At 46.4% G+C, this 17,151-nt stretch overlaps 1 protein-coding gene and 1 long non-coding RNA gene across 2 annotated transcripts in view; both read right to left on the reverse strand.

Annotated features, from left to right (window-relative positions):
* The window catches only part of LOC135912630 (uncharacterized), a 37,407-nt gene extending 29,095 nt beyond the window's left edge, over window positions 1–8,312 (reverse strand). The window contains exons 1-3 of the mRNA XM_065445120.1: window positions 8,198–8,312; window positions 2,791–2,864; window positions 760–850 (exon numbers count right to left, since the gene is read on the reverse strand). Of these exons, the coding sequence (XP_065301192.1) occupies window positions 760–850; window positions 2,791–2,864; window positions 8,198–8,270 (238 nt within the window). The 5' untranslated portion in view covers window positions 8,271–8,312. The remainder of the gene's footprint in view (window positions 1–759; window positions 851–2,790; window positions 2,865–8,197) is intronic.
* Window positions 8,313–10,844: 2,532 nt separating this feature from the next.
* On the reverse strand, window positions 10,845–15,885 carry LOC135912631 (uncharacterized). The gene is made up of 3 exons (XR_010567737.2): window positions 15,729–15,885; window positions 11,930–12,079; window positions 10,845–10,867 (listed from the first exon to the last, which is right to left on the reverse strand). It is a non-coding gene; the product is annotated as an uncharacterized lncRNA (long non-coding RNA).
* Between the last annotated feature and the right edge of the window lie 1,266 nt (window positions 15,886–17,151).

A 17,151-nucleotide genomic window follows, 5' to 3' on the forward strand; every position in this document is an offset into this window, starting at 1 on the left:
TTGAATATTTAGGCCTCTTACTCTATGTTAATCCCAATAAGTGTGATTGCAACAACTCCCTGTGCTCCACATGCGATTCTGGGCTTGACGTCACATCCGCTTTGATAACTTCACATCCACCTTGAGTGCCACAAGGGGTGCGTGTCTTCTGTTAAGTGTCAGCCTGAATTCTGCTAATGAAGTAATCGATGTGTTCGCTTAGTTTTACAATGCTTCCACGTGGTCTGTCGGGCCAACTATAGGGTTCACAGCTAGGTAAGTTGTGGCAAGGGTTAAAAAACGCAAACAACGGTCCTGAGAATCTGACGAACATGGTATTATTCACCATCCTCTTGAGCAAACCAAAATATTGCCACCACTTTCCCCTTGAACATTTTCTACTTAAGCCAATATATTATATGTTGCATAATTTCTAATTATAGAGGCAATTGCATAGTAAATGTTGCTTGGATGTCTCAAGGGGCAGTGAAAAATATTGAATTGATCACATCCTTGTAGTGCTCACTTACATATTATAAGGCTTCGCATACGCTACCTGAAACACTCTGTACTGTGAGTGTCAATCAAACTGGCTCCTCGAATTGCAATATACACCGTGCGCGACAAGTTGGCGGAATGAGAAAAATAATGGGAGCTGTACGGTTCTTTCCTTTCTTTAGCCACCACGTAAAGGTTGGAATAGTTCTACGAAAGCTAGCAATCTTCCTCATCACCAAGCACCGAATTCCCAATTGTCACAAGATAGTCTGAATGGCTCACTTGGTCTCCGATTCGCCTCTGTAATGGAGGAGCCCGTATCTTGTCCCGGTACGACGAGTGGCGGACGTGGTGCCGGCGCCTTAGGAGAAACCTATGGAGAGGTTAACGGTAACATTTATTCTCTTTGGTACGGATGCCCTAAAAGTGCCTTATAAATATGGGTTCCAACAACCCTCCCAAATTCGACCAAATAAACCCGAAGAGTAAGGAACTCTGTCCCTGTTTTTTCTTTTTATTATTTTTTAGGCAAAGCTTTACTCGCGAACCCTACCTGGATTTCATGATCGTTGCTGTTGGGTGCTGCTGCTGTTGCCGCTGTCTTACCGAATAGATCCCACTTTTAAAAAAAAAAGAATGAGTTACGTGCCCGACGGTGGGATCGAACGTCGGTCACACAGCAAAGCAGGCCCAACTTCTAACCACGAGGTCACACTAGCTTTGTGAGATAATTACCAACTATAGCTCTTTGTGATAATGACCGCGTCTGTCACATTGCGCATCCCGGGTTTGCGATAACGCCTGCGCGCGAGCCAGTCTCCCTTGCGCCAATGATGCGGAAATGAAATGGTTAATTGAGAGCGCTTAATTGCCCGCTTCCCGAAAGCTTCACTTCACGTAGATACCGAAGTGTGCGTTCGATGTGCATAATTTTTTTCTAATACGCAGGTAGTTTTTTTTTAGTGGCTGGAATGGGGAGGGGGAGGGAATGGGGGAGGACGCGTGTCTGTGGTGTGCTTAATTAGCGTGATTATTAAACGTGTGGACACATAAGAAGGCCGACTCAATTCGGTGCAACAGACAAGTCATTTGCCGTCCAGTATACGTAATTACTATAAGATTGTAAGAATACTATTAGTATAGGTTACTATACTATAAAGGTATGAAAATGATATTTCAGCAGCTACCATGGGTGCTCTCCAAACGCTGCTTTCGCTAATCTCGTAGCCACATGTTCCCAGCTATGGGGCGTGTAGGTGCCAATCCGAAGTCGCGAGCTCTGGTTAAGGTGTTGTCAGTAGTGTGCACGAAGAGAGAGTCTAAATGAAGTTATAATGACACATTTCGGTCTGTCACCAAAACCCCGTCCTAATGGCTCAAGCGTGTTGGACACGAAATGGGCGCACATAATTGTGTGTCCAGGTGCTTGGACGTCCTCTGCTAAGGCGTTCCTCGGCGTGTTTCCCTTCTTGACGTCATTCTGCTGCTGTTTCGAAAATTTGTTTAGGTTTGGAGTCTCATCTACATACAGAAATTTGTAATCTGCGCATGGTATCATGCACACTACACCAGGTGTAGTGTATCACTCATCAGTCGAACTACTGACAACACCCTTAAGAGAATGGACTGCATTTTTCACGCCATCTATGCGAAGTCTGTTCATGTATTAAAGAGTACGTAAACTGTTTCTGTGATGGCCATTTCGTTATTGTGTTTTGTAAACAGGGTCCCTATAATGGCACCGACGCATCACTATCGTCGTTTGTTCGTCGGTTGCAAGATTTACATTCGCTATACTATGACTTCAACCAGCCGGACGGTTCTCCGTCAAACCATTTACTACATAAAACGACGTACTCGTCGGTCAATACACGGCCTAATTATAAGTTTTAGGTAATCTACAACGGGTATTTGAACATTTTCAGAAGGTTGGTGTAGAAATTGCCTTCACAAGAACTTAAGCAAGCCTGGTCTATCAACATAAGCATTTTTAAGCGCCTTGATGTAGTCATCAATAAAAGCTGGTCTATGAGTAGACTTGAAAGGTTTATGATGATCTGAAAACACCGTTTTGCGTGTTCCAGTGAGCCGAAGCTAAGAGTTACAGCCAACAAACTGGTGTTTGGCCTCAGCTGTAATTTGATACGCTTCCGGCTGTGTTAGCCAGCTTGTCATCTGGCTTCTCCAAGATATGCCTTGCTATCGCTTTCAACGCTTCGTCATTTGAACAAAACCGACAGCTCTTTTTAAAGGCTACTGGCAGTTGACGTTTGAAGGGAATTTACGTTGAGGCTGTATCAAAACTAAACTCACCGCCGTCACGTTGGTTGCCCCATCTCCGTCGTTTCCAGATAGTCCTCGCGCACCGATTTCCCCGATTTCACTGCCTGACAAATGCGAAAAGAACACGTTTGTGTCACTCACGCTCCAGATTTCTAATGAGTAGCACAAACAGCTTTTTGTTGCAGCCTGGGAAATCGGTGCCCGTCGATAGACAGAGGCGGCGATTAGAACTGTTTAACAAATGCGAAAGGAACAACGTTTGTATAACTCACGCTCCAGATTTCTAATGACTAGTAGAAACAGATTTTTGTTGCAGCCTGGGAAATCTGTGCCCTTCGCCAAATGGAGACGGTGATTAGAACTGTTTATTTCCGCAACATCGGGAATGAATTAGTGAGATAAGCTTCTCAGAAATGAGACTTCCGTATTTCATTTTTGTCAGCTTTAAAAGAAGACACTTCCTATGAGATGTGTTTTAAAGACGAAAGTCATGAAGGCCGAAACGGTGCGCTTGCAGTGTTTTGTCACTATATAAGAGCGGGAAAGAAGCTATCGGTGAAGGACTCGTGGTACAAACCGCTTTACTACTGAATGGTCTTTCACTTGGCACTCTATCCTGACACAGTAAAGTGCGGGCAGCGCCACCCTTCATCTAATGCGTTTAATCTGCTTTGCGACCCTCGACGACCTTTTCTGAGGGAACATCTCGCAACCAGGCGCTCTTGACGTCTACGCGAAGGCATTGGAGTGGAGGCGTGCTGTTCCATATAGCTACTACTCTTATTAGAAGATACGAAGCGTCGTGTCCTTTTGGGGTGGAGAGTGGCAGTATGGTGTGGGCAGCCCACATGCAAGCGCTTCCATGAAGGCCCCGTACTCTGTCGAGGCACGTCGGCAATATGCGGGCAACAACAATGTTTTTTCATGGAATACGTACCACATATTCCTATTGCGAACAACCTATGTGCCCGATATGCCCTGCATCCGTACGTGGCTATGGACGTATACAATCATATGATCATATGGCTATGAAAACTCACATGTGCTTCATTCTTCATTGTCCCTACAAAGTGATGATATGAGTATGAAATTACCGTATGGTGCACGAGGTACTTTTTTTTTGAGGGATAGTCCTGCGTACGCAAAAGCGCTTGGAAATGAAACATTTGTGATGCGCTTATTCATCCGCAGCACAGACATAAATGTGCTCGCAACTGACAAACTGAAAACGTTACGACCAGAAACATGTCCTTGCTGTTCTTAAGTCTCTGGTGTGAAAGGTTTAGTCTGTGCTTTTTTTTTAGCCTGTAGAGGTCGTAACGTAGGTGTACTTGGCACACCGTTGGGTCCGCAAATATGAGCGTCTCAACCACTCGTAGTGCAAGACCAGCGGAAGAGCGTTCTCGGCTCATAATAATGATATCAAACCAAAATAGACCATCACAGTGCTCCCTTACAGAGGCCGGCTTTGTGTGCTATACAGTGAAGCATGCCAGGCTTAGTCGAGAAACCTTAAAAGCCCCCAGAGAGAGAGAGAGAGAGAGAGAGAGAGAGAACTTCATGTAGTCACCTGCAGAACGACACCATGACTAAATGGCGCCGTCACGCGGGCCCTGACGTCTTCTCAGCGGGTGGTCTCTACTCAACTCCAGCGCGTGTTATTCCCGCGGTCGGTTGCCCTAAGGGGCAACGTTCCGTCGGTTTCGCTCGGCCTTTGTCTGTCAAGAGCCGCCGAGACCTGCTGGACGGCCCAGGTTTGGCTTTCGCGGTCGTAGCATTCCGCCAAAGAATGCCCAAATTCTCGTGGCTTCAGGCTTCGCAAATGTTATCTTGCAAGTTTTGCCAGCCCACGTCTTCTTGTGCTTTCATTCAAGACACCAAAGATTACCAGGTCACAGAACTTAACAAGACAATGCTAAATTGGCGTGAGCTACAGTTTTTCCTCCTAAGCCATGCCACGAAAAGCATAAACAGGATCAGCAACCTAGACTGTTATGGGGAGTCCAGCATAATGATCTTGTTCGCGGCTCCAAAAGCAATCGCCAATATCAGCTTCAACAGGCAGCTCAGCGTGGCATTGAACAAGTGTATCCCGAATCTAACAAGGTGAAGCTCGTTACAGCGATGGACAGCGCACACGGCTGTCATCCTCTGACGACAACTCCCTCAGATAAAGCCTCCCAAGCCCCCTTGTAAAATCCCGGAGCTGGGTGCGCTATTGTTCGTAAGCACACTTCCCGGAATCGCTGTTCGTTTGAGCCATACTGCGTCTCTTGTTTCAGATCACGAGCTAGGAAGTGTGTGTCACCGATGCTCTAGCGTCTTGTCTTTCATTGTTTTGCGTTGCTCTAGTTTTTCAGCATGACTGTACCGTAGACACCAGAAGACTCCCCTGTCACCAGCTGGATAGCCAACAGAAGGCGGTGCCTTACACGTGTAACCAATCAATCAACGCTAGGTCCGTGAACCTTGCCAAGTTTGTTTGTTGGGAAGCGCATGTAGAGAGACAGAACAATCTGGAACGATTTCGCGGACAGTAAAGAAGCCGGAACCAGCCGGAACACACTGATAGTGCTCTAAGCAGTATATTGTTTGAGGTTGTGTCGCAAAAAAACATTTGGAATCAACGCGAACACTGCGCTGCGCTTCGAGCGAAACCAGACGGAAGGCTACCTGGATTGCCGTACCAAAGACGCGACGGCACCCACTTTTCACCGTCCTCCCTATGGATCTTAATCCGCAGGAGAGTGCGACGAGATTAACTTGGTTACCTAAGTTGCTTCAGATCACCTGCCGTTTCTCAGCCTGTGGCTAAATTTTATTGGGCGAGCAGTTGTGCATATCGCCTTCATATAAACGTGGTCGTCGTGACTGGAAACCTAGTCCGTCCGCTATCTCGCACTTGCACCATGACGCCGTTCGGCAAGTGAAATTGCAGCGGTGGCTTGCTCGATGAATAATGGATTGTGTCTGTAACCACAAGGTCTCGGGTTCGGTCACTAACAACTGCGGCTGCTTTTCGCTGAGTGACAAAAGCCGGAACTTGGTGCGGAAAGACGGGCGTTAATAAACAAGGGCGTAGATTCGTGCGTCTGAAATTCGCGAGCGCAAACTCATACACGCGTACTGGAGCAAAAACCAAACGCCGCCGGCGTTTGTGTTGTTCCTCCTTGGTAATTGTGTTCGTATTTTGCACGCTTGCATCTCCTTACCATATGTCCCTACAAAGTTGCCCAATCTTTCGTCGCTGTAACCGAAAATACTCGTTTGTAGAGATTAAAGTGCACATTAAAGGGAGAACGTGGCTTTCGGAACCGACTGTATTATTTCTTTATTCATGTTTATGAATATTGGTACGCATGCCCAGAACCTCTCCCTGATGCTGCGATACAAGTTTCAGAGTGATATCTTGAGCACATTTCATTCAAAAAAATCTCTATTTTGGATTTTCTGGAGGCTCCGAAAAGCTTAAAAAATCTGGAAATATCGTTCAATATTGACTGCATAGCTAAACTTGTACAGACGGCCGAGAAATTCTTGCTTTTTTATTGCTGCACAATATTTGTATTGCGTTCTTTTTACGTTACCTTTGCATCAGGGTAGAGTTTTGGCGTGATCGAATAGCCACAATATAAATTTAGAAAATTCAAGCTAAGAAAGTCACAGTGTCACGACCTGCACTGCAGCCCGTGGAACGTGACAAACTGTCAGAACTGGCCCAACGGTAACAAGCAAATCAGCTCCGAAATGAGATTACAGGGGAAAAAAAAACCTTTTTCAATTCTCGAAAAGATGGGATGTTCTGATGCGTGGCTTCTCGGACATCTGGCTTCTGGCCTTATGGCCTTCATTTGCGCATTTCTATTTGCATGGCATTCTTTACTGCTGATCCACAAGGAGCATGGTGCCTGGGTTTCAAACCAAATGAGGCGCAGAACCTGTGTGGGCATGACTATAGTTCCAGTGTTGTAAGTGGAGACTGCCTCATTGATTGCAGTCTGCAGTGCAATTAGCGAAGCGTTTTGTTTTCTTTTGATAGAATCGACCAGGTCACTGAATGAGTGCTCTCAGCAGTCTTCCTATCGTCTTCCCTTGACAAGGGCTCACTAGCTTAGGATCAGACATCCACTGATAAATAAGCAGCGATGCACTGGCTAGGTGCTTTATTCATCTTGCACTGCTGTTTGATGCCTCGCTTTTGAAGCCAGGTGTATGTACTAGCACAAGAGATTTAGTGAACAGAGCTCATGATGAGATTCTCTTTATGATGGTGTGATAGGATAGTTATTGATACCAGATGTTGTTACAGTATATGACGAAAGAGTCGGTGCGAGATGTTCTTGGTCGCGGGTACGAGGTGCCAATGCGCGGCATGCCTAACCACGGGTCCGAAGAGTCGGCACTCGATGTGCTTAGGCACGCAATACGAGGTACGTGCCGATGGACGAAATCGTTAGCCGCGGTTGCGAGGACTGCGTGGAAAATCTGCCTGGCCACAAATTCCGAAGCACCGATGCTCAAAAGGCTTAGCTGCGCGTCCGAGTATTCCGCGCGCAACGCTTGGTCGCGAAGTCTGCATCGCCGATCCATCGGAGTGCTTATCCGCTGGTCTGAGACGCCCATAGACGGAGGGACTGGCCACGCTTAATGGCGACGATCGCGTAGGCGTAGCGCCCCTATTTAGACTCGTCGAGATTACGCAGACGGTCGAGAGTTCGCGATGTGCAAGGAGCCGAGCAGACGACGCCCCTGCTAAGCGACCCTTAGACCAATGGCGAAGCTTGCTGGAGCCACGTGATGGGCACGACCAATCGGAGAATTTAAAATGACTTTCAATCATTTGCTTCTTGTGCGCTTGTTTCTATCGCAACTATAGATAGCTGAAGTGGCCCATTTAAAGCAGGAGATATTAGTTCTACAGATATTGTGGCTTCAAAAACATCTTTTTTTTTCTGGATTTCCGTGAAATATTGCACCACCTTGGCTTATGTAACAAATATTTCGAGTACATCTGCTTGATTTTTAGTGAAGACATTTCGCATTCGTATAGAAAAACAGTAACGGAAATTTAATATGCGATTTCCAAGAATTCGTTGCCCTTTATCATTTCTCGTGATACGAAAGCCTCGCTCAGCTTTCATAAAGAATGCTAGCCAAAATAAATTGGCAGAGTTCTGCCATTACGGTGTCCTTTATAGATAACTGTGGCTTTTAAGGACGTGAACACCTTTTAGAGACGCTCAAAAAGAAAAGGGGATCGGGGATCTCAGTACACGTTGCAGGAACGACATCACCCTTTCTGATTTCCCTCCCCCTTCCTTTTTTCTTCATGTGTAAACATTCGAGAAAGAAAAACACTATACTGCACCGAATATAGAGACACCGTCCAAAGCATGTTCCTATATATACTAATTACGTGAGGCATGTGAGAGCTCACCTCTTACGGAAAAAAATAAGACCCTCATGATGATCAGAAATAACCCGAAAATCACGAGACCACCGCACACCATGGTCCAGTTGGTGCCTTCCGACCTGCAATTCGTGGAACACGAGTATAGGACACACGACGAAAGGGGCACCATTTTGTATTGATGACTTTTTCTTTTTGTGCGTTCTTTTTTGGCCGACGCCTCACTTGCTCACTTGCCCACCTCAAGTTTCGTATTAGAGGGTATAGTAATAGTCTGAGATATTTTTATCTGCTTAATTACAGCGTGATACTCCCAACTTCAATATTTAGGAAAGTTACTGCATCCTAAACCTTTCAACGTCGAAAACGAAGATAGTCAGTGCCAAAGGCATGTGATCTTAGTCGGAATCACTATGTTAGATTTACTAGTTCTTAAAAATGTCCTCTCCAAAACTTCGCTCGAAATGCGATGCCATTCCATGTAATAATTTCTCTTAGAGACTTCCTTCAGTAATGAGGAACAACTGGCGGGATAATAATCTATTGTTTAATAAATGTTAAGGGCGAATATCTCGAGATGTTGCTAGCTTCAATACTTCTGCGGTGTAAATGTTGCACGGAACACAAACCGCGTTCTGTGGCCAATTGGAATAAAAACCCCGATTCAATACAAAGCGTTCGCTTACCGATCACCTCCTGTAAAAGAATATAAAACGTAATGTTAGTAACATCATGCATGGCCATCAAGGTGGTCTAGTAATAACTGTTCGAATGACGTATAAAAAACTTTCGACAATGCCAGAAATCATTTTAACCGGGAAGAGTGGTTTCTGTAGCGCTGTGCTAGCGCAGGGGGATGGATGGATAGACGGATGGATGGATGGATGGATGGATGGCAGGATGGATGGATGGATGGATGGATGGATGGATGGATGGATGGATGGATGGATGGATGGATGGATGGATGGATGGATGGATGGATGGATGGATGGATGGATGGATGGATGGATGGATGGATGGATGGATGGGTGGATGGATGGATGCTATGAGCGTCCCCTTTGGAACGGGGCAGTAGGTCGCGACACCAAGCTCTTATTGCTATATTTCCAAATGTGCTACCTATGTTATAAAAGAAAAAAAAGGAAAATGAAAAAAGAAACACACGAACAATGCCCCTCACCAAACTTTGTTTTTGTACGCCTCCGTTGTTTGTCGTGTCCCAACTTTTCCTCCACCAATCTTCCAGGTCACCAGTTTCTAATCTCTATTACGGACATGCTTACTTTCCCACACCTCTCGCTGAGCCCAAGGGCTTCAAGGAGGCCAGAGGTGCCTGAATCGACTGTTGGGCAGGTATCTTCGCATTCTGATCAAACGGGCTCCATCGTTTCCCTAGCTTTAGGGCAAAGAAGGAGCCCGCGTGAGGCCACTGCCACCAACATTCCGCCACTCAATCAGCCACAATATACCCGCGGCTCGTTGTCAGTTCACGTGTGCCGATGGGTTCCCGGTCGGTTCTGTCAGCGGGATGGTTGAGAAGTGATTGGTTCGGCAATGGACGAAGCGAGCAGAGCCCGACTGACGGCTATGGGCAAATCGCAGATGCCCTGAAAAGAGCGAATGCAAGAACTCCGAGCACGTTAGTCGTACTCCGTCAAGAGGTTTTCCCAGAATGTCAACGACGAGAGCTCCAACAGGGAAACCGACGCCCCAAGTTGCAAAAAACAACAAGTTAGTCGCACTATGTAAAGCATAACCTTGGAAGCAGTTTCTTAATTGTGGTCGCTTTTCTTCATTGATGTCTGACGTCTTATAGCGGATGTCTTATAAATTGGCTGCTTTAAGTATCATGCAACGAACCATCCTCGCGATGTTCCACCCTTTTGCATTCGACAGTTATTTAGACACTCGTAACTGATTGGCAAAGGTATGACCGTTTAAAACATTTAGGGAAGCAAGAAAAAAGCAGATCTGCTCGACGGTCTGTTGTACGATATGTAAGCAGGCCAACACAATATTCGACGACATTGGAATACTACCAGACAATAAGAAGTGTATATCGCTCACATTTGATTGTGCGATGGCAATATTCGGAAACGCTTGAAGTACGGGTTTGATATTGGGCTAATTATTCGTAGTATATTAACTCAGCCATACTGTTGGGCAGTTATACCTCCTCAGACTAGTCTAACTTCTTTAATGCATAGAACAATTCGCAAAACTTCCCGAAATACGTCCTGACGCATCCAGTTGGCGTCTGTAGGCCGTTTGTGTTAAACTGTACTGGGATCTGTTCCCGAGGGCCCAATACATACATACAGATTTGTTTTTTTAATCACTTCGTTATTGCGTAAACTGCTGTAGGAAGCATAACAATATAGTTGTTTCATGGCCTTGTAGTTATTGTACTAGTGCTTTCCCATTGCAATGGCACCGCCATATACAAAAATGAGGGCTCGCAAACTATGCGTATCTAATTAGCCCGTATACACTTTCCGTAAAATCAGAAAACATGTAAAAGGAAAGAGCAAGATACGTCAGGTGTGGAGACTCTTTAGGCGTTCTTCGTTTAAGGGTCCGCAATATCCTTTCTGAGCTGGACTTAGGCCACCCACTACAGGACACGAAGCACGTTCACCCACATATAGGCTAAAGCAGATTGGCGCGTCAACTTACGTGCAGTGGACACGCGGGAACCTGTGCGTAAGAAGCAAAAAATAAGACAACGCCAACTTGGTTAACCACGTAGTGCTCTATTTTTCCCCTGACACGAACGGAAGATTTGCCCTCGCAATGAATATGTCCGCGCATCAAAATGGAGTATAGCAGGGCCTCTATATAAATTAAACTGCTGCTTTCCTGACACAGTGCACTCCTCTAACGTTATTTTTGTGCCGGTAAAGACGATTATTCGCTCGGAAGTTGCAACTCTCCCTGAAACCGGCACTGCTAATGGGCCTGCTAATGTTAGTGACGGGCCTCACTAATAAGTGACGTGTCAGCATTCACCACAGCGCATGCAAATCAGCAAGGGGCCAAGCGCTACCATGCACGCGCGTGGTTGCCATCACTTGACCGTTCGCATGTCAGCACGGTACCTAACACTACCATGCACTTGCTTGTCGGATATTACTAGAGGGCTTGTAATCAGCATGCTACCTATATTACTACGAAGCGCTGGCGTGTCTGCTATGAATAAAGACTGTTCGCAAGCCATCATGGTACTCAAGAACTGCCAAGCGGTTGCGTGTCTGATATCAAGACAATGTTGGTTTATAGCCAAGTCACTGCCGATGACTTGCGTGACTGCTATCTCTAAACCACTTGTAAATCGGCGTGGAGCCAAGCACTATATCATGTTATTTCTTGCCCTATATCACACGTCATTGCTATGTAGAACAAGTCTCCACAATGCTTTGTTTCTGCCGAAGTACACTCTTCGCAGTGCATAGACCACTACAGTGTGACACTTCACGTCTTCCTCGCGCATAGAAGCAATGGAAAGCCGGCCAATTGCTTGTCAGGCCTTTAGAAGAGGTTATTCGGTTACTGGCACAACGAATTCGTCCAACCACCGTGAAATCCTTCTAACAGGCTGCATGCAGAACGACAGTTGCTTAGATTCACGTTATGTGAGTATGCGTTAGCTGAGAAGCACCACCTACGCTTTACACTCGAGCACCACAGTTCAAGCAGCAAGTGTCCATTGTCCTTTTTGAAAAGGACCAGACAGCAATGACATCCCTCTTTGACGTTTACCTTCTGTGTGGCCTCCAATAATGGGTGCCTCTTCGTTGGGGGGGTAGTTATAAGGGTCGGCCGGCTGAAACCAGCCGTACGCGTATTGATTCTGGGGATCTTGATGCTGGTACCCCTGGTATTGGGCCTCCGGCTGCTGGCCGTAATAACCTGAACAAGCAAAGAAGCAGCCACGGAGTAAGAGCGTTAGTAGCCTGTAGCGCTGGTTTAAAAGCATCAAGAGCATCGCTGCTGCTTTGTTATGCTGAGCAAGATGTCGTGGGTTCGGTCGTAGATCCGACCGGCCAAGTTGTGACACGCGCTTGAACGCAAAAATAAACGCTTTGGCACGGTGCTTCGGTCGGACAGCATAGGCGTAGTGCGCGCCGATGGATGCGCCACTGGTGGTGGCCTTGCGCAGAACACGCGGGAGAGGAGCCAGCCGCGCGCCGTAGTTTGTTGTGTTGTTGATAGTGCTTCTCTGTCTTATACAGGTTTTCAGAGCAAAATAGGCAACATACTTCGCGTGTGTGGGGTGGCCAAAGCTTCAAGGAATGTCAAGAAGAATTGTTGCTGGGTGGGGGGCTCAAATACCGGCGAAAACGTGCCGGCGATAAGGTTCTAATCATTCGCCGCAATGCCTCACCAGCGGAAGCGACTGTAGCAAAAATGGATCGCCGCTTCGGCAGGAAATTTCTTGTTCGCCTTCTTTCGTTTATCTCATCGGAGTTTTTTTTTCCCACTCGATCATAGTGAGACGCGCAAGCGACGAAGTTTGTTTGCAGTGCAGCTTGCAGTTTAAAGGCACTTCGCTAATGTTCGGAATGCCGTTTGCCGCTTATATCTTTATCCGCTTCTTTACCGCGTTGGGCTATCTAGGCTGCACGACTGCATGTGTGCATTGTGTTGTATGTTAAAGCTACTGAAGTTTGGAAGAACTGAAATATTTGGTTTTATGTGGCCCGGTAAATCGTCGCAACAGCTAACTTTATTTGCTTAACTTTATTTTTTTTTGAGCTGCGAGGTTTTCACCTTGCCTCGTCTGTAAAGGGTATAAATCACGATGTGTCTTATCGGAATGATACAATGGAACTGCTTCTTTAACAGCTGTATTTTTTTCGCCCGAGGGCATCTTAGATATTGTGTTTTCCGGGGAAATGTGTTTAGAATATTGGTAGTTCAGGGTGAGAACTGCTAATCGTTGCTGCATATGGTATTTTTCTTTCGTTTTTCGCTGAAAAGTTCACGTCACGTTTGGGAAGACATCACATCTCGATGCTGTCCGAGCAGACTTAACACGCGGAGTGATTTGTTTGTTTCACGACAGTAGTCCCTTCTTGCGTGTGAATATTGTACTCAAATAAATTCTTCTTTATTATGCTTACGCTGCAGAGGACTAAACCTGGCCTTGCCGCCACCGATCATCTACATTGACTGGCGCAGCTCCGCCTTTAAATATATCACGTTGGACGTCTCTCCAGTAAAGTTAGACTTTTGCTTTGTACGTTTCCAAGCAGCTCCCTTGGGGAATGTAAAATTGCAAAAACTGCAGCGGGAACTGTAGTTCATCGGCGTATGCAGCAGAATTGCATAGGCGGTACAGCACTAACACGCGCTTTTATTACCCCGTGTGTTTGGCGAGTTCGTTGACTCGTGTACGCGTTTCCATCAATAAATTTGCAACTACTCTTCTTGAGGCGACTCCGACTGCACTTATTCAGCGATGTCACATGTATTCATCGGCACAAAAATCACAATGGCATGTGCAGACATCACACCGTGCGGATTTGTTTGATATAAGTCTGCACTAACGACAGGTGCTTATTATTCAGGTAGAGAAGCAGTAATACGGCAAGGGTAGAACTAAAAAAAAAACGATCGAGAGATCGCATCACTCAACAAAATATATCGGCTAGTTAACATGAGCTCCACTTCATGTGACTGGGGTTCATGGAGTTTGTCTGCGGGACACACCTGGCACGTATGTGGACCATGTCGCAAACACCGGTAATATTATCTTCATACCCGGTGCCACAGAGATCAGCGTCTTCCCTACAGCTATCACCGCCGAAGAAGCAGCCTGGCACCCGAACAAAGGAGAAATCGCAGCCGAGAGCTTCAGCCATCCTTGCTGCAAAGGGTTGTCGTCTGCTACTGCTCCCGAGCGTACTGTTGCAAGCACCCGCTAGTGGCTATGAGTGGCGCCTCTATAGGCGGTGCACGAAGCGCATAGAAAGCTGTTTGGCACATGACGTCACAGACATAGTTGCCCACTGTGCTTGTTCGCCAACATGCCGGCCATGATGACGTCAGTGCAAGTCATTCATACAACCCCAAGGTATCGAAATGAGTGCAAAGGTCCCCCTCATCCCAATTACCTATAGCCAAACCAGCTACGGCTCCTTTCAAAAAGCAGCGTTTTGCCCTGGGACGTGAAGCCTAATCAATTTTCGTCGTTTCTTTTTTCTTGCAATGAATGAATACAGCGGTAACTATTTGTTAACATCCCCGGCGCTTCGCTGTGCTCGCTCTTTCATCTATTCATCATTCCCATTGGACAAATAAACTCTCAGAAGGGTAGTACCACGATTGACTTACAAGCTGGCGCAGCACTTCCCATGCCGCTAAATCGACTGCATTTCAGGTCTGCAGGAAAAGGAATGTTTATTCGAGCTACGTTTCATCATAATTATGTTGCTCCGTTTCGGCGGAGCACCTATTCATATAAACGGAATCGCAGTATTGTGAGTGGAAGTAAAGACGTCATTTCTCGCTATACACGTGCCGGAGGAAGTCAAGTAATTAGCTTCGAGTCATGTTTTCAATCTAGGGCATGGGTTTCCACAGAGGGACTGAAGCTGTTGGGTACTCAAAGCATAACCACATAGTAGGTACACGCCTGCTGTCACCACATTAGCAAGTGTTAATCCTCGAAAGCTGCCACGAAGTACATCAGTGTTCAACACAGTCGAGTGCTTCGCGTTGAAAGCAAGGATTTCTGAGAATGTGCTTAGTGCAATGTCGGCGTACTTGGTCGCACATCCGCTGAGGGACGTCTCAGAACTGGTTATAGTCTCGAGTTAGGCCTACTAAGTAAACGTACCACGGACATTGCCTAGCTACCATGCGTGATTGCAACATGTTCCCTGGAGTATTTTATTGTGAAGTAAATAATGTGCAGAGATAAACTGGGCTACCCTCCGGTCGGCGTTGATGAACGCGAATCGCGACGGATGCGTAACTTCAACCGCGCACATTATTCGGGCTTTTCGGACCGCCGTGATAGCGGGTCCTTCAGCTTCAGTGTCTTTTTAACCGCTTTTTTAGAAATGATGGGAGATGAAGCCGTAAGTAAAGATTATAATTGTTAACTTGACAGCTGAAGGGGCCACTTTAACGGTGGTGGGCGCAAGCTCACACCGTTAAACAATAAGTTTTCACTGCTTGTCTTGTTGTAATTTTTACGTCATCGGCATCGACACATTGATTGCACGGGGCCTGGAAGAGACATTAAGGAATCGGGTCTCTTGAAGATAGATCATCGTCAGGAAGCCAAGAGGCGCCCCAAAGGCTGTACACGGTTTTTAACAGTACTAGGTTCAGAGAGGCGCTACTCGGTGAGCTCACGTGAACGGCATAGCTAACGTGACTGAACGAGAACCGGCCCACCCAACGCAACATGGCCGATGGCCTCTCGCACTGAGGTCGAGCTGCATCGTGCAGCGTGAAACTGTGGCAGGAAATTTCCAAGACTGAATAAATAAGCTGCTGAGGCATCTGACCAGCTTCCGCGTGAGAAGAAGAAATGTTCCGCACTCACCGTATGGGTCAGCCATGTCTACTTCGAGGAGGAGTCAGGCAGATGAGAAGCTCGAACCTGGTAGGGACTGGCGGTTGAGGGACCGAGAGACGCGAGCGTTGAAGCCGTTGCACCTCGTGGCACGAATCTCGCAGCACGAGGTGATGATGATGACGATGAAGAAGCCTCAATTAATGGCACAAACCCACTGTGGGGGATGGGCCACGAATCGGGTGGTAATATGAATGAATAAATAAAAAGAATTCGTTACGAAATAAACAACACAAAAAAGGAAAATAAATATATAATCCAAGATGAACAATATACTGCGAGTACATGACATAAAGTAGTGATCAATACTATAGTGAGCCTTGCATTGATAGGAAAACTAAAAAAAAAGATTTCGTATCCTTAGCAGTAAGCTCATTCTAGCATCTACTTATCTGTCATCTCGAGTTGATCACCGTCATAAAGTAAGCGGCACTTTTTGTCACCAAACAGGTCTTTATATTCATTTATTCCACATACAACGAGCGACTGGAACCACCCTTCTGATTATATCGCGTCAATCGAAGACCGCGCACTTTTCCGCCGAACCCTGTCTGCTTTTCTTCAGCTGTGATCACGCACGTGGCCACATGCGCCGTATTTGCGCAAGCGCTTTCGAGTTCTATTTTCCCATTGTCCAGTTGTAGATGTCGCTAGCTTTATATAATTGCAATGTCACAGTGTTCTTCTTATTCGATTTCTTAATGATTACGTCCACTGCACATGTCGCTTGCAATATATAAGCTTGTAACAATCGTGGTTATAGTTTTTTGCATGTACCCCATTCCCCTGTATAATGCCTCGACGCTTGAGGGTATGTGAAATAAATAAGTAAATAAATATACCATTAGAAAATGTGATCAATTATTTAAGACTAATTATGTAATTAGGCGAAAAGCAAAAGAAATCGTAAGTATCTCCAAGCGACGGCAAACACTACGTTGGCTGTGTCCGGCTACGTGGTATTTGCACATCTTTAAATCTTGGTGCGGGATCGAAGCAAGCTTCGTGGACGCAGCTGCATACCGAGATGGCAAGGCTTTTGCGGTTTCCGTCGTGGACACGCTGGGCAAAGTCATCAACTGTGCTTCCGTCCGGACGTTGAACCCAGAGGTGGCCGAGCAAGTGGCCATTGCACTCGCCATGCAAGACTGTCGGAGAGACAGGGTGTATAGCGATTTGAAAGCCGCCGTCAGGGCATTCCAGAAAGGCCGGGTAGCCCGGCAGGTAGTTCAAATCCCGAAAGGCGCCAAACATGGAAACACCTCCATACACTCGATATTTTGGTTCCCTGCACACGTCGGGGCGATTGGGGGGCGGGGGGGGGGGTGCACGCCGCAGTAAAGGACTCTGGTATAATTATGACCACCAGGGAATCTTTAACGTGCCCTCAATG

This window comes from Dermacentor albipictus, chromosome 7 (assembly GCF_038994185.2).
Source record: "Dermacentor albipictus isolate Rhodes 1998 colony chromosome 7, USDA_Dalb.pri_finalv2, whole genome shotgun sequence".
Lineage (NCBI taxonomy): Eukaryota > Metazoa > Arthropoda > Arachnida > Ixodida > Ixodidae > Dermacentor > Dermacentor albipictus.